Raw genomic sequence first — 23,165 nt, 5'->3', positions numbered from 1 at the left:
AATCAAAAATGCCACTCCTCGACCACGTGACTTGATGCGTCCTGAAAGCGCCGCTGCCACGCCCACTTATCCGCTAAACACCAATGCGGATCGACCAGACTAACTCGTCAGATCGCTTGTGCGGATTGTTTTGGTTGATTATAAATCAGATGATACGGATTATTGTCAAAGTCTGCGTGCAGTTTTGTTTATGGAGAAAGGAAAAGGAAAGCAAACAGATGTTTAATCTCTTTGAACAGAAAAGGGATTGTCTACGTGCCTGACATATACGCTGAGTTGGAGAAGGTAAACATATTATTTAAAGCAGACTGAATGCCAGCGTTACTGCAAATATTTGGATAATCTTTATGAATATCTACGTATTAGTGGTAAAAATGTTTCATGTAAAGGCCTGTATCTTACTAAGAGTTCATTCATGCTGATGGTGTGATATAGTTTGAGTAGAAACACATTCTGATTTCCTAAGGTCAGTGTTTGTTTGTTTTTAACGAATTAATGATTGCCATGTAATCTATGCATGAATACTGAGAGATTGCCATAATTACTCCTATCTTGTGAACGCTGGATACCTACATTTACATGCAATGTTACATTTAGTTTATTTCAGGATGTACCCAACCTCCTGCGACACATTTGTGGCTTTGCCTCCATCCACCGAGGGTCAGCATCGGATCATCTTCGGGAAGAACTCGGACAGGCCCTGCGATGAAGTCCAAGAGGTCGTCTACTATCCCGCAAAGGAACATGGCCCAGAAGACAAAGTTGAGGTATCTCAAGATGTTCCCCAGTCAACAGATTTCCTTCGGCACAGATCTGGCCCAAATAAACCTCTCTAAAGTGTGACACAGATTAGAGTTTGCTGATGTTGAAGCCAGAACTGATCCAAACCAGTGATTTTAATTAGAGTTTGTTTGGACAAATTATATTGTTGTAAAGAGAGAGCAAAGAGGAAAATAGTAATGGAAATAACCTGTTTTAAAATAGTTGCCAGTCACATAATACACCAATAGGAATTCAAGGAAAGATGAAAAAGAAAGGAAAAGAAGAGCAAAGCAAACAATAGCATAGTTGAATAAGCTGAGGTCTATGGAAGTTTGTTTCAGGTGTTGTGCCGAATTTTGACCCCTGCCAAATTATTAAATTATTATTAGTAGGTTTAGGATTAGCCTAGTTGTGGGGTAGGGGTAGGGGTTAGGATTAGGGGTGGGGTTAGGATTAGGCAATCAGGTACTGACTCACAGGAGGGCGGTAACAATTTGGCAGGGGGTCGAAATTCGGCACAACACCTGTTCCAAAATTTAAAAGGTAATTGCGAATATATATATATATATATTCGCAATTACCTTTAAAACATATATATATATATATATACATTATTTCTCACAACTGCGACTTTATATCACACAATTCTGTAAATATATATATCTTTTTTTTTTTTCTCACAATTCTCAGAATTGTGTGATATAAAGTTGCAGTTGCGAGACATAATGTCAGATATGCACGATATTAACTCGCAATCCTGACATGTTCTTAGAATTACCAGTTTATATCTGACAATTCAAACTTTGTAACTTGAGAGAAAAAGTCAGAATTGTAAGTTATAAACTCATAGTTATAAGATTTAGTTATAAACTCTGAGGAAAAAAAAGTCAGAATTGCACGTTTATATATTGCAATTCTGACTTTTTAACACAATTGTGACTTTATATCAAACTATTCTGCCTTTATAACATTTGTGTATTTGTATCTTGCTATTCTGCTTTTATAACTCGCAATTGCGACTTTATATCACACAAGTCAGAGAAAAAAGGATTTAATTTCCTTTCAAATAGTTTTATTCCTTGGCGAAACAAGCTTCCATAGGGTGTGGAAGACCTGCCGCACATCACTATAGCAGGTTACATGCAATTATAAACCAAATAGTTTAAAACCATAAGTTAGCATGTATCATGGTGCGCCATAGCCAAGCCACATATGATCCTCAGTTGTGTGCTGTCATCTGGGCCATATACCTCAAAACAAATGATGATTCAAAAGAAAATTCCCTCCAAACCCATGGCGAAACATAAATGGTGAAAGTTTGGCCACGTGTGCTCAGCCATGATAAATCTAAGCCAGATGTTTGCCCCAAAGGTCTTGCTATCTGGGTCTGATTCAGCTTTATTTCCCTCAGATGTGTCCAGCTGGATTTGAGAAACATTGTCCGAGTGCTGAAATTCTGTCAGCTGTTTTTGTTATTTCTCCTTTTCATCTGATCAGTGTACATATATAGAAATAGAGCAGGTGTCTCAGACGAATGCAGTGGTGCTGAGTCGACCCGCCTGGCTGTGGGGGGCGGAGATGGGGGCGAACCAGCATCAGGTGTGTGTCGGGAATGAGGCGGTCTGGGGGAAGGAGAGTGCGGATGGGGAAGAGGCTCTTCTGGGCATGGATCTCGTCAGGTGATCCAAGAAGCAATTTTTCAATTCATATTCAGCATTGACTAATTTATTCAACTACTACAATTCAGAATAAAATGCTGCGATGTATATGTATTTATATGAGACAAACCCTTTTTGGTAACACTTTATTTTACGGTGTCCGTGATACAGAGTAATTACATAATTAATTACTTAGTAGTAGATGTTGTAATAACATGTAACTAGATGTACTTAACATGTAATTAAGTTATGGAACAGCCTGTACTTACACATTGTAATTACACACATGTAATAGGCAGCTACTGTTTCACACATTAACAAGCCGGGTCAGTTACATATGTGTTACCGACTTGGTACAATGTAATTATATAAGAAAGTACTTAGTACTACACAATGTAACAAAAACTGTATCAAGACTGTACTTCATGTGTATCTACATACCTTATCCATCTGTACTGTAGTTTGGATTAACTCACTACTTCAGAGCATAAATACATGTAGTAGCTTCCTAATTACATTGCAATTACACAGGGATAAGCTACGTAAAATAAAGTGTATCAAGACTGTCCTTAAGTGTACTTCCTGTGTACAGATGGATAAGGTATGTAGATACACATGAAGTACACTTAAGTACAGACTTGATACACTTTATTTTACGTAGCTTATCCCTGTGTAATATTATGTAATTTCAATGTAATTACTAATTAGGAAACTACTACATGTATTTATGCTCTGAAGTAGTGAGTTAATCCAAACTACAGTACAGATGGATAAGGTATGTAGATACACATGAAGTACAGTCTTGATACACTTTTTGATACATTGTGTAGTACTAAGTACTTTCTTATATAATTACATTGTACCAAGTCGGTAACACATATGTAACTGACCCGGCTTGTTAATGTGTGAAACAGTAGCTGCCTATTACATGTGTGTAATTACAATGTGTAAGTACAGGCTGTTCCATAACTTAATTACATGTTAAGTACATCTAGTTACATGTTATTACAACATCTACTACTAAGTAATTAATTATGTAATTACTCTGTATCACGGACACCGTAAAATAAAGTGTTACCATATAGGAAAAAAGATTACTCTTTATTTTAAAGGAAATAAGCTCATTTTCCAACTTCCACTAGAGTTAAACAGTTGAGTTTTACGGTTTTCGAATCCATTCAGCCGATCTCCGGGTCTGGCGGTAGCACTTTTAGCATAGCTTAGCATAGATCATTGAATCTGATTAGACCGTTAGCACCTCTCTCAAAAAATGGCCAAAGAGTTTCAATATTTTTCCTATTTAAAACTTGACTCTTCTGTAGTTACATCGTGTACTAAGACCGTCAGAAAATGAAAAGTTGTGATTTTCTAGGCCAATATGACTAGGAACTACACTCTCATTCCTGCGTAATAATCAAGGAACTGCTGCCGTACCAGCAGCGCAATGAAAATAGTCCCTAGCTAGTAGCTAGGTAAGTGACTGGAAATTACGTGCGTAATATCATTGCGCTGCTGGTACGGCAGCAGTTCCTTGATTATTACACAGGAATGAGAGTATAGTTCCTAGTCATATTGGCCTAGAAAATCACAACTTTTTATTTTCTGTACAGAAGAGTCAAGTTTGAATTAGGAAAAATATTGAAACTCTTTGGTCATTTTTTTGAGAGAGATGCTAACGGTCTAATCAGATTCAATGATCTATGCTAAGCTATGCTAAAAGTGCTACCGCCAGACCCGGAGATCGGCTGAATGGACTCGAAAAACTAAAACTCGACTGTTTAACTCTAGGGGAAGTTGGAAAATGAGCCTATTTCCAAAAGTTTTCCTTTAAGGTGATGTAGTTACATTAGACTTACTTAAATAAGTACTGAGTAATATTAATTAACTACATGTACTTGCTATGGAGTTACAGATAGGGTTTGGTTTTGGGTTAGTTGCTATTTTATTTGTGCAAGTTTCTTAATAAAGGTCTTAAATGTGATTTGAAACACTTTGTACGTAGGCTGGCTCTGGAGAGGGCCGACACTGCTGAGCGGGCTGTAGATGTGATAACAGAACTGCTGGAAAAATACGGCCAGGGCGGGAATTGTATGGAGGACGAGTGTGGATTCACATACCATAACAGCTTCCTCGTATCAGACCGCACTGAGGCCTGGGTGCTGGAGACTGCTGGGAAATACTGGGCCGCAGAGAGAGTGGAGGGTAAATACTGAGTCATGTAACATTACAGCTTAAAAATGTAAAGTTTAAAAGTCCAGCCAGGTTTATTTATATGACGCTTTATAAAGGCAGCTCTACAGAAGATAATAGTGTGATTATTCAGCTCAGGTTTTAGTTCAGTGTTGTTTCAGTTTAGCTCATTAACTATGTTTCTATGCAAAGTTGCGAATTTAACTTGTGCGCAAAATTGGAATATCGCATAAAACATTTGTGAATAAAGCTGCGTTTCCATTTCATGTGTTCAAGAGAAGAGAATCGTCACTTCCTGGGAAATTTGCGCAAAATATCTGTTATAAAGATGGAAGTTTCTGCAACCGTGGAAGCCCCTGTGGCTCTTTCATCCTTCATCAGAAATGTCTTGCTTCTCAGAGCATGTGACAAAACACAATAAACGCAGTAATGTTCTCTTGCGTTCAGATGTTGGTATTTGTGAACGCAATTGCGTAAGGCGATTCTGGGAGGGGATTGAAACAAATCTTGATGTTAGACTTTGGCTCAGGCATTTCAGAATGATCAAACCAACATCTGAGATGCTGTGATGTGATTGGTCCGCTGGTTAGTCCAGTTATCCAATCACATCTTCTGCTGAGGCAAAGTCATGTGAGTTTGTTGTTGCACATCAAGGGATTTATTCGGTAAATGTGTTTCCTTCGTAGTTCATGCGCAAGTCTTATCAGAAATGTTTTTTATCCGCCTCAGTTGAGCACATTTTTTTAATTTATGCACATCTTGTTGTTTCTATCCAGCGTTTTCTTTATGCGATGGATGGAAACATAGCTAATGTTGCATCAATTTCATCAATTATTAAACAAATTTAATTAATTTATAAGCAGCTCTACAGAAGACAATAGCATCGTTATTTAGCTCAAATCAGTTCAGTATTGGCTCAGTGCAGTGCAGATGTTGCAAAGATCAGATCAGTTCAGTTAAAATGTTCACATCCGACAGTGTCAGTGCAGTTAATATTACTGACAATATTGCTGAATATTAATTGTCTTTTAAAAGGTCTGACGCTGTTTCTCTCTCTTAAAGCGGGCTTTCGGAACATCTCCAATCAGTACTCCATTACTACTAAGATTGATAGGGAGCACCCGGAGTTGAGGACGTATGCACAAGAGCAGAGCTGGTGGGATGGAAAGGCTCAGTTCAGCTTTGCCGAGGTTTACTCCTACTCAGCCACAGCCCGAATCGAGGCGGCAGGGGGACGATACTGTGAGGGACGCAAACTTCTGCAGAAGAGTGAAGGTTAGTATTAGTTTGGTGGTGGAAAATGAAGTGCTAAATAATCACATCTACTCATATATTCATGACAGTGTAATTGGTTGATTGTAAAATACACTACCAGTTAAAAGTGTGGACACACTTAAGTGAGTCTGTGCCTTTTAGGATCGTAAAACCATTGCTTGAATTTAGTTTTGTTGCCCGATAATAATAGTGCCTTTTTTTAACAAAACGTCTCAGGTTACGGATGTAACCATGGTTCCCTTAAAAGTGGAACGAGACACTACATCCTCTAGAGCAGTTCCTGAATGACCCGCAACACTACACATTTTCTTTGTCTCCCTAATCAAACACACCTTAATCAACTCGTGGCTCATTAGAAGAAACTCCAGGAAGTGAAATGGGTGTGTCAGAAAGAGTAGACTTTCAAAATGTGCAGTGTTGGGGAACCTCCAGGACCAGGGTTGAGAAACACTGCGTCCTCAGAGGACACTATGGGGAAAAAATGCCCACTCCGCCATGCTGAGGGAACGACTGCCTAATTGGCTGTGACGGGCACAAACAAAGCCTCAACAGACTTAGATGCCAGAGTCAGATCCCCTTACTCGGGTCTGACACAGAACTGTCAGTGACACTATTCCCTACGGTCACCACCCATGGGGCCTGGTAATGCCAGCCTGTACTCCAGACATTATTATGGGGCAGCTTCAGCCTTAGTATTGACTAATGAAGGGACCGCCTGCTTAGGGACCCAACCTGTGGGGAGGTTACTTAACCTGTGCTTACTTAAGAAACCCGCCATAAGGGGAAGGCATCGAACTCAATATATATATTTTAATGACTACTATTATTTCAAATGGAAAATCATAATAATAATGACCAATTTTCATTGGTCACAGTACATCACTGTGCATTATTTATAATTGTACTTGTATATTATTTATTCACGTTATTTATTGGATTAAAAACTCACAGGCAAGTTGTTAGACAGTTATGTCATTAAAACATTGTACTTACAGGCCACATCACAGCAGAGACAATGATGGATATTTTGAGGAATAAGGAAAGCGGAATCAACATGGAGGGAATGTTCATGACCACAGGAAGTATGGTGTCAGTCGTCCCCAAAGACCCAGATTTACCTGGTGTCCACTTCTTCACGGCCACTCCAGACCCTGAACGGTACGCCAGGCTTGCTGATATTCAGAAGTCACAGCTGTAGTACAGGGCAGTTCTGACTAATGTTTTTCTTCTGCATTATTTATGCATGTCATATATACAGTAACTACAGATTAGACATGATTTTTTAATATAAATTGTGAATTATTATTATTATTATTATAATAGTATGATTTGTAATGATATTTAACCATTTGTTAATATACACTACCAGGAAATAGCTTGGAATAATTAAAGGTACACTTTGTAACTTTTGGCCCTCTAGCGGGTAAAAAAACAAAAAAGCATGCATTTTGTGGAAGAACATTGTTTTGGTTGTGCTTCTGCTCTGGGTGACTGTGCTAGTGAAAATGGTTATCTAATATAATAAATATAAATCTAATATATACTAATCATAAAACATTCACTATAGACTTAAGAGATATAAACAGTTTAGATGGAAAGATCTCAAGCTGACTAGCTGAAGACGTTACTGTAGCTTTACCCATAAATAGACAATTTAATGAAATTAAATTCCAGCACAGTGCTACAACAACAATAAAATGAGCCTTCACAATAGATAATGCTTAACAATGAACTCTGTTAGAGAGCAACATATGGCAATTTATCTGTTTAACAAAATACCCTAATCACCTGAGTAATAAAAACGGCATCATATCCGCTTCGCTTTTACAACATTTCCAATCCCTCAGTTCTCTGCATCTCTGAAAAGCCACGCTAATGTTGGTTCTTGTTTTATTACGAGCTCTGTCACGTTCTCTTTTTGCCAGCAGACTTTCCTCTGTTCAGTGTTTGATTAAAATGAATGATTTCCCGGAGGTTGGAGATTTAGCGGCTCCATGTTAACCTTTCTCACTCGTTGTGAAAACTAACCTCTGCCACTCCGCACCGAATATGCGTCAAAGAAGCCGGAGCAACTTTTCTCGATTTACGGATATGACGAGACACGCACAGGCGAGTGACGTATGTGCACTATTTCCCACGAACACCATCCCGCCTGGTCATAGAAAAATGTTCTTTACAGACAACATTGTCAAAACGATCCCCATTCAAAACATTGTGTAAATGCCCCGTCAAATATAATGAAAATGATGTGTTTTGAACCGTTAATTGAGCTACGTTTTGGCATATTGGGGGCCTGAAAATGCAAACTTTTGAAACCGGGATTCAAAGTGAAGTTTTTGAAAACAATACCATTACCATCTCCATGTAAACTACAAAAACGTGTTCAATCTGTAGGCGTGTAGTGTTTCTTTATGAAGTGACATCGCCAACTACTGGCCTGGAGGCAGAATACAGCATTTTCAGTCGTTTCATGGATCCGTGTGAATGGGGATCATTTTGACGATGTTGTCGTTTGTATTTGAAAACCGCAAAGAAAAAACTTTATAAATAATGTTATAAAAGTTCAAATATATATATCTTTTTAAATATATTCAAATAATTGTTTTAAATTGTAATAATATTTCACAATTTTACTGTTTTTTTTTTGTTTTTTTTTACTGTATTATCAATTAAATGCAGCTTTGGTGAGCAGAAGAGATTACTTTAAAAAACATGAATAAATCATAATTATTCCAAACTGTTGATCAGTAATATAGTTAATATATTATTACTAATTCTAGTGGCTTTTGCAGGCATTGCTATTATTGCCTGGTGGACAATATAACATCGCAATTGTCTCCAAAAATCAAATGATTAATAAATTACTCCTTTATCAATTTTAATGCAGCTGTAATACTGCAAATTTCATGTTTTTGTCCCCCACAGGTCTGTCTTTAAGCCGTTTATATTTGTATTGGACATAAAGCAGCTGAAGCACACATGTTCTCCATGTTTTGGAGAGGAGGATCCCGTGAAGAAGAAACCCCGTTTCCAGAGCAAACCGAACCGCAAACACGCTCTGTTCCTGAAGCACGAGGGGGTCGCCGCCATCATCGACAGCACCATGGTGAGCTGCTCAACACAAAACACGCAGTTGTCTGATGGCCTCTGTATTTATTTACACGGCCAACGTTTCCTAGCCTCGAGCAATAGCTGTTTGTCAATGTAAAAGGTCTACACAGTTTTAAAGATCTAAGCGCATGACAGATAAAGTTATTGTCTCCTAAGAGAAAGAATTGATTCTGAACTGCCGAAATGAGTCGTTAGTAATACCAGTCTCACTTCCTGGTACAAACCTATGTAACAATATAATGCCAGTCTATGGTCTTCATTGGCTGCTGGTGAACAACAAATAATTTGAGCCTCAAACACTGTAGTTGTAGTTTGATTTGTGTTATCACTGTGTATCAAGAGCTGAAATTCAGATATTATATTAGGCGTTTTGTTTCCGACACAAGCTGTAAGCTGTCGACCAATCACAACAGACTGGGCCATCTGACCAATCAGAGCCGAGTAGACTCTCAGAAAGGAGGGGTTTAGAGAGACATCAAACCGTTTCAGACTCGATGAGAAAAGAGCTGATAGTGCCATGTATGTTTTGAGAAAATTAAAGTGTTTTTTGACCTTGGCTGCATGTAAACCTGTTGAAGGAGACTTGCTAAATAAAATGAGGAACCTGTAAAATAGCATAAATTCACATGCAAAGAGGTTAGCCAATCATAACAAAGGTCATTAACATGAAATCTTAAAGGTACAGTAGCCAACACAGTTTGTTTTGGAGAGATGGTGGGAAATTGTCATGAAAAATAAATTATACATTATCCAATATATGGCATTTTTATTATAAAGATCTCATGTAAAGAGACATGATGTTTGTTTGTTTGTTTGTTCAGGAGAGAGGACAGAAGATTGAACAGAATATGAGAGATCTGGAGACGAAGAAGTTGGCAGAGATGGAGAAATATCTAACGGAGGGGATTGAGGATTCGACACTGCTGGTTCATCTCTTTACAGACACTGTAACTGAGGAGCTTGATATCTACAGTGACGCTGACACTGTTTAGAATTGATTATTATTCTTTTTTTAATAGGATTATTGGATGTTTCTTCAACTATAGGCACTTTTGGGACTTGTGTATCCTAGTAAAACACTTTTTACACTGTCATTTTCAGAACTTCAGTCATTTTGCTTCTCAAGTTAATGTATCTTGATTTAAGGATCTTTAGACTGGAAAAAAAAAGACAAAACTACTGAAAAAGAACAGCACTTTTTTTTGCAGTGTGATCAGTAAAATATATCTACAAAGATATCTTTTGTTTGGGAGCAGAGCTATTTTTATTTTTTATTTTTTCCTAAAATGAATGAAAAAGTTATGGAGATTTGTTGGAAATTATATTTTCAAACTTTGAAGTGTTGCTAATACAACTTGTGCTTCCTAGACATTTACATTTTGAGAACATATTGACGTTTTATGTTCCCTTCCATTTATTCCTTAAGTTTTCTTTAATTGGTCTTACATTTACCATCAGAAAACCTGTAAAGCCATATGGTTAAAAATAAACCCAAGACAGTTTTAATGTGACCTTAGTAACTTCATATGTTGAAATCTCAACCCCTCGGATATAAAAGTTCCCAAAGTTGAAGAAACACCCTCTTATGAAGATCGTTTGCACAATCTTTCAGGCAATTCCTGTATGTTTGGACACCATTTTAATAATATACTGGAAACCATTGACAAGTTAGTCACATTGTCATTACTGTCATGTTAAATTAGTTGTGTGTTTTTAGCATTTTAGAGTGCATGTCAAAGATATCATATGCAAACACTTAGTTCAATAATTAATTCCTAAGGATCTACTTTGTGAAATGTGTGAACTGGAAGTTGGCAGAACTTACTGTCCACTCAGTTCAAGTAAAAAACAAACAAAATAATAATACAAAGATCTACACTCATTAAAGTCCATTCCTCAATCACAGTGAGCTTGTCTTTATTGTTATTTCATGGCATTGTGAACTGGCTTCAGTGCCAGGCTGACCATAGACTGCAGTGTTCAAAGGAGAGCAGGGAAATGAGACGCATTTCAATTCCAGCCGAAAGTATTGTAGTCACGGGTCAAAAGAAAAGTAGAAATATATTGCTCAAACTGGAAAAAAATAATGCAAAATTATCAGAATAGCAAACAACGTAGTCATGAATCAAAATATAATTGGAGTGACGTCAACTCCCCTCTTCGATTGATTGGCTAAAAGAGGAGCTGTCAATCAAGTAGTAGTGGACCAATCCCTAATTTACATGAAACTCGAACTGCAACATTTGGAAAAATAAGTGCAGAATGTAGAAAAAAAAGAGCAAAGAGAAAAACAGTACAAGCTTACAAAAGAGTCAAATATGAGCAGAAAATGTAAGAGCACAAAAGTATAGAGTAATAAAACCAAGGAAAACAACTTTTAAGAAGATTTGTGCAATATAATTGTTAAAGTTCTGATTCATGCTTATATTTTGGTCCGTGACCGCGTTTTTTTGCTAATATGATCATTTTGTGTTTCTTTTTTTTTTCAGTAGCCTATGTGCTCTATATTTTTTCATGTGTTTTTAAAAAAAAAAAAAATGTATGCGTGACCGCATACTTTCAGCAGGAATTAAATCCCATAGCGCATTCACTGATATCCCAGGATTCTCCTTCATTGAATTCACGGGTTTCCTGTTTAATCCCATTTACTGTCTATGGTTTAATCAAGACAAAAGCAAAACAATGTCTGTCGCCCTCGTGTGGCTGTGAAATGAAACAACCACTTCCCATCAAGGTAATGAATCATTTGGAATTTTTTGGGAGAACAGGTTAGTTATCACATGTGCTATATCTCAATACAGGTTATATTCAACTCAAACATGCTATGGAAATAAATACATATCTGCCATCTGCCACGTACATCTGCCAAAAAAATGTCAATGAGCGCAGTATTGTAAATAAACCAACAAATGGGATACATTCTTACTTGAGATTGGTGTAAATATAACTCCACCAGGACTGCAATATTGTTATTAAACCTGATTCAATTACTGCAAAATAAATAAATTAAAATTCTGTTACGGTTTATGTGCCAGTCAGTTCAATCTGTGAAAAATAATAATAAAAAAAGACTAATATTCAAATGTCTAGGGGCAATAAAAGCAGATCAGCTAACAGTTCTGCAACAGTCCCAGTTCAGTCCTGAAATGTTTCGTTTGTTTCCAAACTCCCCTTTGCCATCCTGTATGTGCGAGGTAGGTGAAGCGTTCAGGACCTCCTTCAGGCCGACTCCTTTCACATCTGGCTATCGCTATTAGTATCAGTAGAACAAATTCACTTAAAGGGATAGTTCACCCAAAAATGAAAGTTATCCCATGATTTACTCACCCTCAAGCCATCCTAGGTGTATATGACTTTGTTCTTTCAGAGGAATACAATCTGAGTTACATAAAATGTCCTGGCTCTTCCAAGCTTAATAATGGAGCTGTGAAATTAATGTTTCTATTTCCATAAAAGTGCATCCATCCATCATAAAAGTGCTCCACACGGCTCCGGGGGTTAATAAAGGCCTTCTGAAGTGAAGCGATGAGTTTGTGTAAGAAAAATATCCATATTTCACGTTATAAAGTAAAATTCTAGCTTCCGGCCAAACGAACATATGCAGTCTACTTGCGCCTAAAGTGCAACTTACACAACTTGTGACGTCAGAAGTAGCGCTAGTGCGTCATGGCGTAGTGTAAATATCAGCAGTGCGTCGCATGACTCGCATTAGTTGCGCTGAGACTTGAGTCGAATCCGTATGTTCGTTTGGCCGGAAGCTAGTTATTTTACTTCATAAAGTTTTAAATATGGATATTTTTCTTACACAAACACATCGTTTTGCTTCAGAAGGCCTTTATTAACCCACCGGAGCCGTGTGGAGCACTTTTATCATGGATAGATGTACTTTTATCATGGAGAGATGCACTTTTATGGACTTCAAAACAGAAACATCCATTCAATGCCATTATAAAGCTTGGAAGAGCCAGGACATTTTTTTATATACAGGTGAAACTTTAAATACTGTATTAGAATATTGTGCAAAAGTTAATTTATTTCAGTAATTCAACTTAAAAGATGAAACTAATATATGATATACTTAGAATATGATTGGAATATTGTGAAATACTCATTAGAATATTGTGAAAAGGTTTTCATAAGCTGTAAGCCATAATCATCAAAATGATAACATATAAACGCTTGAAATATCTCACTTTGCATGTAATTAGTCTATATAATATATTAGTTTCTCCTTTTAAGTTGAATTACTGAAATAAATTAACTTTGAGTTTTAAATTTTTTGAGTTTCGCCTGTAACTCTGATTGCATTCATCTGAAAAAATTATGTCATATACACCAAGGATGGCTTGAGGGTGAGTAAATCATGGGCTAATTCTAATTTTTGGGTGAACTATCCCTTTAAGTGTGCCCTAAAATGAACCACTGTCCATCCATCAGCAGCCTCTGAAGCGATGCGAGTCTATGAGAAGCGGTAGTGCAAGGCCTCATCCAGGAAGCCGAACTCCAGGCTGATGTGCTGAATGACTCGGCCCTCGAGCAGACGAGAGCCGTACGCTAAAGCCTCGCCCGGGTCAGCGGCCAATCCCACGCTCTGCAGCCAGCGGACCATCTCACTGCCCAGGAACGTCTCAGCGGTGCTTTTCTCTCCACACCTGCACAGCAGCAAGAGCAAGCGTTACCCACTGCTCCCAAACCACACACACCGGCACCGAGCAAGAGCGCGGGAAGCAAGCGGCACACGGACGGGAAGTGAGAGATGATTAGAGAGCAGGAGAAGAGGGGTGAACCACAACCAAACGAGGCAGGGAAAAATCAAAGACAGATTCATGCAAATGTGCAAACATGTTTTAATGAACAAACATGCTGTAATGAGAAAACCATGGTCAAAAATGTATTTAACTATTACTAAATGTAACTTATTACTATTATAAAATAAAAGTACTTTTTGTGCATGCACTAAAAACAAATCAAACATGCGAATGAATGCATGATAAGCAAGAGAAGAGTCTCTCACCTTTTCTTCTGAACAATGTCTCTGACGCACTGCTGCTTATGATACGTGAGGAACTGAGTGCAGGTCAGTCTGATCTCCTCAGACGCCACAGAGCCGCTGACCTCCTGACCCCAACCGCGCCACAGCCTCGCTAACCTTTACCAACATACACACGACATCTAATCATTACCCTAATATTGCATCTAATATTCACATTAAACTGGACTTTTTTCCTTCCACTGTTTAAACACAAGCTCGTTCCCCCATCCAGAACATTTATTGAAGAAAAGCCAAAAAAACTGTTTGAGAGTGTTTTTGGAAGTAACCTCAACACTGTAATGACATTATACCAGTAATTGGACTATTAATGCTACAAAATGGCTAATTCATTTATTAATTTCCCCCCACTGACAACATAAATGTCAATAAAGTGTGTAATCCCATGATCATGTAAAAACGCTGTATTCTGCTGCCAGACCAGTAGATGGCGATGAAACACTATAGACATGTAATATGAATATGTGAAAACTGTGACGTCAAGCACATACATGTTTCTCTTTTCAAGCATACGTTTCGGTGTCATGCTATGGGATACGCCTCTTCCACATATTCCTCAGAAGCCAATTGGTTGGCAGACATGAGCAACACAACGTCATTACGACATTCAAAAACCTCTTCCCGCTTCACACCAGAAGCCTTCAAACTTTCCAACGAACTTCTGGACGAATTACTGTCCACCACGCCGTATTTCGCCTGGCTCCTTCGATTTGAATCCAGCCGATTGCAAGGATTGTTCAACACAACGCTGGCTGTAGCCATGCAGACTATCCCGGCTAGTGAGGGAGATTCTGTGCGACTTGTTCATGCGGGAACAAAATTTCATGCAAGGACACACACCAGGTCTGCTCCGCATGTCTTGGGCTGAAACATGCTCAATTGGCGATTGAGAATCCCAGTTCATGTGAACACTGCGCACGCTTCACCATGAAGAGCCTTCGGTGCAGACTAGCACACCAAGCTAGCCAGTCGGGCCAGGATCCCCTCATGACACCTCGCCCCGGACCAGCCCCGGACGAGGAAGAGGACGCGCTTGATTTCGAGGAAGAGGGGCAATCGGACTTTCTTCTCTCTGAGGAAGAGGAAGACTTCTAGGACTCCCCTCTGTGCACCAGGCACAACTCCTCGCTGCTTCACTAGGGCAGGATGGTGAATGGAAGATGGGGTTATTATCTGACCAATCTTCACATTAACTATCTGGAAATGCTGGCCGTGTTTCTGACGTTGGAGCATTTTCTCCCTTTTCTAAAAGGGCATCATGTTCTCATGAGAAAGGACAACGCTAGAGTGGTGGCTCTAAATCGACAGGGAGGTCTCAGATCACTTCCCTTGCACATGCTGGCACGCAAACTGATTTTGTGGAGCAATGCCAATCTTTCATCCCTGAGAGCGACGCACGTACAGGGTGTCATGAACCAGGGTGCGGATCTACTGTCCAGGGGCAATCCCCTTTACACGGAGTGGAAATTGAACAGGGAAGTGGTCGAACAGATTTGGGAAATATACGGCAGAGCGACAGTGAATCTGTTCGTGTCCTCAATGCTGTGTCCTCTGTTTTGGGGATAGATACGCTGGCACACGAATGGCCCCGCACTCTCCTTTACGCGTTCCCACTGATAGCGTTAATGTCCCCAACACTACACACAGTGAGAAAGGAGGGACTGAAGCTGATATTAATATCTCAGAGGTGGCCAGGGAAATACTGGCTGGAGGAGATCATACATATGCTGTACGAAGACCCGTGGTCTATCCCGTTACGCAAAGATCTAATCTATTGTCATGGGGAGGGGGATCTTTCATCCTCACCCAGAACATTTGGCACTATGGGCCTGGCCAGTGAGTGGTTCAATTTAAATATAGGGACGGAATAGATCTTGACGGAATAGAAAATGCTAAACCGCCGGTGATACTACAGCTCGTCGTGAAATATTCCTATCATGCCCGAGCGATGCTGTGCAGTTGGATGCGATCAGATACGTGATCATACAAAAGGAATATCTTTGTACCGTATCCCAAAAGAAATAAAACGGAGAAACAAGTGGTTGGTGGCAATAAACAGGTGATTTTGTTTTGTGTTTTCCCCTGTAAACTCAGTTTAAAAATTATTACAGCTAACGTCACTATAATTTGGTGATAAAAATACATTGACCAACTTTTGCGGTGATGATTGAAAAATCCTTCCCCGCTGGCGTCCAAATCAAAGAGTGGCTGACCCATCCGGACTTGTGATACCGATAGCCTGCTAACGTTAAGCTTTTGTATGCTTTTAATGAAGCTCCGGTGTAACGTTAGCGTGATGGGAAGTGAATAAGGTGAATAAGAGTAAGTGAATAAGATATTTTGCGCATGCAATTATATCAATACTGTAGTGCAAAGTATTGCAATATTTAGGCTAATTATAAAATAATTATAATATTAGTATAATAATAATAATATACTAATAATATATATTACACACCCCTAATAATAGATCCATTGCCACTAAGTAGCTGACGGATGTATTCCGTCAAAATGGCTGACAGGGCTAGGGGTCACGTGACTGGGAGATCCCTATAGCCGGCCTGTGTGACAGTGTTACTAGAAGCATACAGAATGCTTGAGCTTTGTCGACTAGGTCGAATGTAAATTGAGCGCTGGTGCACGGCTAAGCACGAGATTCCCGTTCAGTGGCAGTCGTTCTATCATTTCTACAGAATTTGATAGACCAAAGGAAAGTGTTCACAATTCACAATAAAAGTGTATTTGGCCACTATATCTGCTTGTCACATAGGTTTGATGATAAAACCATTGGGCAGAGCGTCACACTTTGCAGTTTCAAAACTCCTTTCCCCTTCATGAGATTTAGCACTGGTACTTGATGCTCTCTCAATGTCCCCATTTGAGCCACTGGACAACAAGATAGATTTCAAAATATTGTTGTTTAAGACAGAGCTGCGGTTAGTCTTGGCTTCGGCGAAGCGCGTAAGTGAGATTCACGCACTTTCGGTGCATTCAGCGTGTATGCGGGGGTAGATCTGAAACCTAATCCTGCAGGATCTAACTATCCCAAAATGGTGAATTCTATCATTCCTTTTGAGCGAAGAGCTTTCTATCCACCACCTTTTGCTTCATCAGAACAGCAAAAGATAAATGCGTTGTGCCCAGTGCGTGCTTTAAGCAGTGACACAGAAAGAACCAGAGGGTTCAGGGAGTGATCAGCTGTTGGCATCTTGGGCAAAACCACGTACGGGGAAGCCGACTACTAAGCAGCGTGTGTCACACTGGATAGTGGAGGCGTTTTCGTTGGCATATTCCAGTAAGGGTCATGTGTCCCCAGCTAGATTACATGCGCACTCAACAAGAGGAATGTCAATTTCGTGGGCTCTCTTTAAAGGAGTACAGGATATTTGTGAAGGTTTTATAAACTGGATGTTACAGCTCAAACTTTAGCACATGCAGTATTGAGCGTAGGAGTTTGACTCATGACTCGTCCAGCCCTGGAGGCGGTGCTTGCGGTTGGCAGGAGACTTCGAGGCAGTTTATCTGGCAATACAGGAATTAGGATATCCTATAGTGAGACACCGAAACGTATGCTTGAAAGAGAACAATAGGTTACTTGCGTAACCCTGGTTTCTCTGATAGCATTAAGTGAGGTGTCTCACCAGATCTCCCTCCTTGCTGTGTGAAGCCAATTGGGGCTGGCGTAATATAATAGGGATTCTGAGGAATACGCAGAAGGGACATATATCCCATAGTGAGACTCGTCACTTAATGCTATCAGAGAATCTGGCTTACGCAAGTAACCTATTGTTTTGTTTTTTTACATGGAGACAAGTTTTCAGAAACTTGCACTTTGAAAAAACGTAAAAATGTGTGTTTTCAGGCATCAAAACGCTGTTGTCATGTAAACGAACGGCCAAAACGCATAAAAAGTTGTACGTTTCTATTTGAAAACGGTGTTGTGTAAGCAGCCCCTTAAGAGTTCATTTTAACACTGAACCTAAAGATACAAAATAGAAATACTGATTTTATGACGTATATTTTGCGACTGAACTTACTGTGCATCCAAAACGATGCAAAAATTTAACAAGACCTTGAAGCAGATATGAGGGAGAAACACATAATATGTGCCGCTCACAAGTACAAGGGTCTTTCCTAGCCATTAATGCTTGTATAAAACGCCTACGTCTCCTTTGATTAAAAATAATGGCTAGTGCGGTGGCTGAGATACGTGTAAACCAACATCTGTTGCTATGATTTTTGTAATGACTTATCGGAAAAAAATTAAGTTTTAGTCGCATAACATCGGTTAATGGTAACGCAGTCATTTCGCAATCATTTTTTATCATAAATATCGAAAAAGTTTTACGCAAATCTGTAATGGAACAATAATTGTCCCTTTTTGGCATCAAAGAAAGTTAGAAAAATACTAAAATGTTTTTTAAATCATTAATGTGTAAATGTGGACTGTCATGATGTGTTCATCGGCCTCACTTGAGTTGTGGATATGAAAAAAAAAAAAAAAAAAAACAATTTCAGCTTAGCCTCAATAAATGCTCCTTTTGGAATGGGGAGGAAGTTTTAATTCCAGAAAATAACAATATGCTTTTATAGTGTGTCAAAGGATCAAGTACAATTTTATTCGTCATCATTTAAAGCTTAAAGAGTTTTGCAAAAAGTTGAGTTACCTTTTTTTGAACGGAGAGATAATTAAATGCTTGTCAAGGCCAAAAAATGCGAATGAAATGAGACCCTACAGAGGGAAGACAGTAAGAGATGTATGTTTCAGGAAAAGCGTTAGATAGTTTAACTCCAGCACAACACATGTGACAGGATCACACACTCACCTGCCCGTAATTGGCCACAACACAGAAGAACTGCAGCTCCACATACAGCTGTCCTGGATCTGTATTAAAGAGCCACCACAGACAGCTGGAGAGATTCTACCACACACACACACACACACACACACACACACACACACACACACACACACACACACACACACAGAATGAAGAGTTACTCCAACTGTACTGTAAATAACAGTGAAACCCCGACCAAAGAGAAGAGTGGTATCCATATGGTATCATATATGAAGTAAACAAAAAACATATTTGGTTTCAATCACAGGATATTAATTCAAGGTCTCATTCACCAACCATTCATATGCACGGATTTGTGCATGCAACCTGTGATCGAATATTTTCACAAACAAATCATGATTCATCAATAACTTTCGTTCTAAATTTTATTCAAAATTTAAGAAAAAGTTTAGGAACAACTGAAACCATATACTCGGGGTCTTATAAACGTGTTGAGTCAGTAATGCTCTGCTAAAGTGCACCCTATTATGTTTTTTCACAAATTCCCTTTCATGCAGTGTGTAATACAGCTGTGTGTCAATGTAACCTGTCTGCAAAGTTGTAAAGCCGATAGATAAAAGAAATAATTGAGTCGTCAGGAATTGCAGTCTCGCTTCCGTGACCTGCTCATGTAAAGCAGAAACACATTTGCATAATACTCGTCTTTGGTCTTCATCGGCTACCCGCGAACAATGTCTACTTCGACCCTCAAACACTGTAGCTGGTTCGTGTGGTTTACATCTGACCTGTGACAGCAAATTCATGTTATTTTCACTTCCAAAGGATGAGGATGTGACGAATCTGGGGCTAAATTAATTTCTACAACAATACCACAGCAGTATAATCCCAACCTTAGTTGTGTTCCCATCATTTCACGGACGACTGCTTCGTAAATCTCGGCAACTGCAACGCGGGATTCGCGAAACGCTTGTCAGTGAAAGACGGGTCAGTACTCAGTTTATTTGGACGAACTTACTCCTCAGAATATTACAACCTGTAAGTATGGGTAATAATTGCCTTTTATATTCTCTATCGAGTGTTCAAAATACGTAGTTTTTGTCTCACTCTGGTGAGACTTTTTTTTTTTTAAATTGAACAGATCTGAAACATTTTTGCAAAGAAGAGTGGGAAATATGTCAAGATGTGCCAAGCTGACAGAATGCTTTAATATCATCAACTAAGCATTCGATTCAGTGGTGGTGTGTGAACACCTGTGCAGTTCGTTTATGTGTTTGTGTCACTTTGGTTTTCAGTGGCATTGCATAGGTTGCATTTTTAACATTAAAGGTGCAGAAGTTCTGACATTACTTAACTTTGTTTCATTTTTTTACATCACAATACCCAGCTGTTGAATCAGGGGTGTGAGTTTTTATACTGTATTTTGTTCTGCATGTATGAATCAACCTGGAAATCCAGACCTAAATCTGAAAGATTAATGAAAATGGGCCAGCTCGAGGGGCGGCACCAAGCGTGCACTTGAAAATCGCACTGCACGCAATTGGCTAACACCATGACCAATCACAACAATACACGGGGTGACGTATCCATAGCGACAGAAAGGAACGATTCGAGCGCAGTCTTCTGTTCCTCTTTTAGAGAAAAAGGCAAGTCTAAATCTTTCATTGTAGCACCCAAAGTCGTTTCAAACGGCCATCTTGCAAAGTTTACTAATGACTTCGACGTCACTGCCCTGTCGTCATCTCGCCTCTGGCCCGCCTATACCAGATAACCTGATGTGATTGGTGCAGCTCAGATACAAGGGCATATTTAATGAGCATCATTACTCGACACCAGAGTAACTCGCTGAGCAAATTCAGCTTGTGCTCTCGCGAGCAGTCTGGATTTCCAGGGTATGTATGAATGAGTGATTCTGTACTCACAGCGAGGAGACAGACGGTCAGTAACAGACACACCAGCACGTGTCTCGTCGACTGTATGTCTGTGTTCTGTCTATCCGCTTCTTTCTGTTCCTCTTCAGCCAGCAAACAGCTTGTGGGTGAGCATTGCTGGCTACATTGACCTGAAAACAGCATTTAATATATTTAAAAGATCTCATTTTCTTCCCCTTTTGAAATGTATTCTATTCAGTTTCCATAAAACGTGTTTTATTAATGCAGAAGTCATTAAAAGAGATTCTGTCACTCTGAAAGCGTTTCTATTTCAACAGGTATTCAGAAAAGAAAAACTTCCTTATCCATACATCTAGTGTGTGTCCTCTATTGAGTTGTAGCTACAGCACCGTCTCAAACGAGGACCTCTGACCAATAAAGCAACTTCTTATCCATCTCGAGACCGATTGAGTGAACAGGAACTGAAAGAAAGAGCGAACCTGTGTGTATAGATGCTTCCTCTTTGGGGCTTGTTACATCAGGCAGGGTCTGCTCACGGTCACATGCGCAATCACACATCTGACAATCTGACAAACACATAACGATTAGTCAACAACCTCAGTCTTCATCTTTCATAGAGCCATAAATATTTCATATTCAATGCTTCTGTAGGCTCAGACTACAACAAAAAGTTGCTGCCTTACATTTTTAAAGGGATACTCTACCATTTTTTCATATTAAACTATGTTATTCCCTTAACTAAGACGAGTTAATACATACCTCTCTCGTCTCAGTGCGTGCACTTAATCGCTCAGGCGCGCCGCGACACTTTGATAACACAGTTCATTCAATAGGGGCCAAGCAGAGAAGCTACCAAACACCTCCACGTTTTCCCTATTTAAATACAGTTACTCGAGTAGTGTAATTTGACCTAGGACGGTGACGCAAAACAAAACGAGAGGTATGTATGTATCAACTCGTCTTAGTTAAGGGAATAACATAGTTTAATATGAAAAAACATTAGAGTATCCCTTTAAGTACAATCAACTTGGATATTTAAGTTATTTCAACTTAAATTACAATAAACTGACTTAAAATAATTAGTTGAATCTTGTTTAACATAAAAAAGTTGAAAATTGCTTAACTTATAGTGTTATGCAGTGTTATGAGTTAAAGCAATATAAAAACATATGTTGTCACAACTTCATGATCATATAATTTTTACAGTGTACTACAGTGTACATAGTAACACTGTTTATGGACCCACTAAAGTGTGCAGTTTACAACCAGAGCACAGTGTGTGAAATACTATATCCCACAATTCAATGTTCTTGACTTCCATTTCCAGAGTGGCAAATGCATTGGATATGAATTATGATTTTTTTTAAATCTCCTGCTTAACTCTTAGTTCATAAAACATTAGATAGAACATGCAGGATAAAGGCATTTATTTCTGAGATTATACTCAGGTGTCAATTGCTGAACTGTCATGTTTGAAACATGTATTGCTGCATAATGGCATTTCACTTTAAAATACAGTAATACACATAGTGATCATATAGCAGGGGTGCAATTTAGAAAACAGAAAGAGGGTTATGCATTGACGTCACTTTCCCGCAGGATCATGCCCCCCTCAGCCGGGCCGAGTGGCAAAAGAGCGGCTGCGTGACTGGATTTAATAGGGGACAATAAAACAAACAATTATCAGTTAAAACTACAAGTTAGACTCACTCAATATAGTGTTCCTCACAACTTATCAAAGATCCAGTGATCCATGGATATTGACATGCAGCCAGGAATCGTGTTTCCTGACATTAATATGTCCCTGATTTTGACGCCGGGGAAATACATAAAGCATATTTGCCTGTGAACGCTTTATATAAATACAATATAGGTAACGTCAGGTCTAAATCCGGGTGATCACTCATATCAATGTTATATATATCATCATATCGTACAGCCCTAAAACTTGTATAGTTTTATTGTCAGTGTTGATTGAAAAAAACATCCGATTATGCAGAATATATGATGGTAAATATTTAATTGATCAGTTGTCAATAAAATATAGGGTATGATTTTACCACTAAATTCATCATATTGACACAAAATGATAACTGCAAATCCCCCTTTCTCTGCCTGGATCCAACTATGAATTGCAGCGATCCATTTGCTTCTCTGTTCTGTAGCTCTCGGCAGTCTGTAAAAATAATACCTCAGATGTCTTGTCAAATCTAGTTGTACAGTCAAATCTCAAAGCTCTTTCCCGGTTTAGGTGTGTGTGTGTGTGTGTGTGTGTGTGTGTGTGTGTGTGTGTGTGTGTGTGTGTGTGTGTGTGTGTGTGTGTGTGTGTGTGTGTGTGTGTGTGTGTGTGTGTGTGTTTCGCGGCATTCACGCTGAAAACAAATGCTGTCGCTCAGGGTTTTTGCCACTGGTAAATGCAATCACTCTG

General features: G+C 39.0%; 2 protein-coding genes across 6 annotated transcripts in view; one reads left to right on the top strand and one right to left on the bottom strand.

Annotated features, from left to right (window-relative positions):
- Positions 1-20: 20 nt before the first annotated feature.
- On the top strand, positions 21-10,903 carry scrn3 (secernin 3). Of its 3 annotated transcripts, XM_079619779.1 has the most exons (9): positions 180-285; positions 390-466; positions 598-767; positions 2,260-2,441; positions 4,423-4,622; positions 5,673-5,885; positions 6,881-7,043; positions 8,811-8,991; positions 9,818-10,903. In XM_079619779.1, exons 3-9 carry the CDS (start codon positions 609-611, stop codon positions 9,986-9,988), a joined length of 1,269 nt encoding a protein of 422 aa, XP_079475905.1. In that variant the 5' UTR covers positions 180-285; positions 390-466; positions 598-608; the 3' UTR covers positions 9,989-10,903. The 3 variants fall into 3 exon arrangements, with proteins under 3 accessions (XP_079475904.1, XP_079475906.1, XP_079475905.1); XM_079619778.1 differs by lacking the exon at positions 390-466 and having other exon boundaries at positions 21-285; XM_079619780.1 differs by lacking the exon at positions 390-466 and having other exon boundaries at positions 148-285; positions 2,273-2,441.
- Positions 10,904-13,277: 2,374 nt separating this feature from the next.
- gpr155a (G protein-coupled receptor 155a) overlaps positions 13,278-23,165 on the bottom strand; it is a 30,502-nt gene continuing 20,614 nt past the window's right edge. The window contains exons 11-16 of one of the 3 annotated variants that reach the window (XM_079619775.1): positions 21,217-21,303; positions 20,768-20,907; positions 18,873-18,968; positions 18,714-18,778; positions 14,011-14,145; positions 13,278-13,648 (exon numbers count right to left, since the gene is read on the bottom strand). In XM_079619775.1, coding sequence (XP_079475901.1) covers positions 13,456-13,648; positions 14,011-14,145; positions 18,714-18,778; positions 18,873-18,968; positions 20,768-20,907; positions 21,217-21,303 — 716 coding nt within the window. In that variant the 3' untranslated portion in view covers positions 13,278-13,455. Of the gene's footprint in view, positions 13,679-13,708; positions 13,860-14,010; positions 14,146-18,713; positions 18,779-18,872; positions 18,969-20,767; positions 20,908-21,216; positions 21,304-23,165 lie in introns of those variants that run through there. The other 2 variants (XM_079619777.1, XM_079619776.1) reach the window with 2 other exon arrangements.

Source organism: Phoxinus phoxinus, assembly GCF_949152265.1.
Source record: "Phoxinus phoxinus genome assembly, chromosome: 7".
In the NCBI taxonomy this organism is placed as follows: domain Eukaryota; kingdom Metazoa; phylum Chordata; class Actinopteri; order Cypriniformes; family Leuciscidae; genus Phoxinus; species Phoxinus phoxinus.
Note: the sequence above shows the minus strand (reverse complement) of the source record. Positions and strands in the feature narration are given on the sequence as shown.

Coding starts and splice junctions, on each gene's coding strand:
- scrn3 (XM_079619778.1), top strand. CDS start 609: ATGTACCCAACCTCCTGCGACACATTTGTGGCTTTGCCTCCATCCACC. Junction 4,623..5,672: donor GGCCGCAGAGAGAGTGGAGG/GTAAATACTGAG, acceptor TCTCTCTTAAAG/CGGGCTTTCGGAACATCTCC. Junction 7,044..8,810: donor GCCACTCCAGACCCTGAACG/GTACGCCAGGCT, acceptor TGTCCCCCACAG/GTCTGTCTTTAAGCCGTTTA.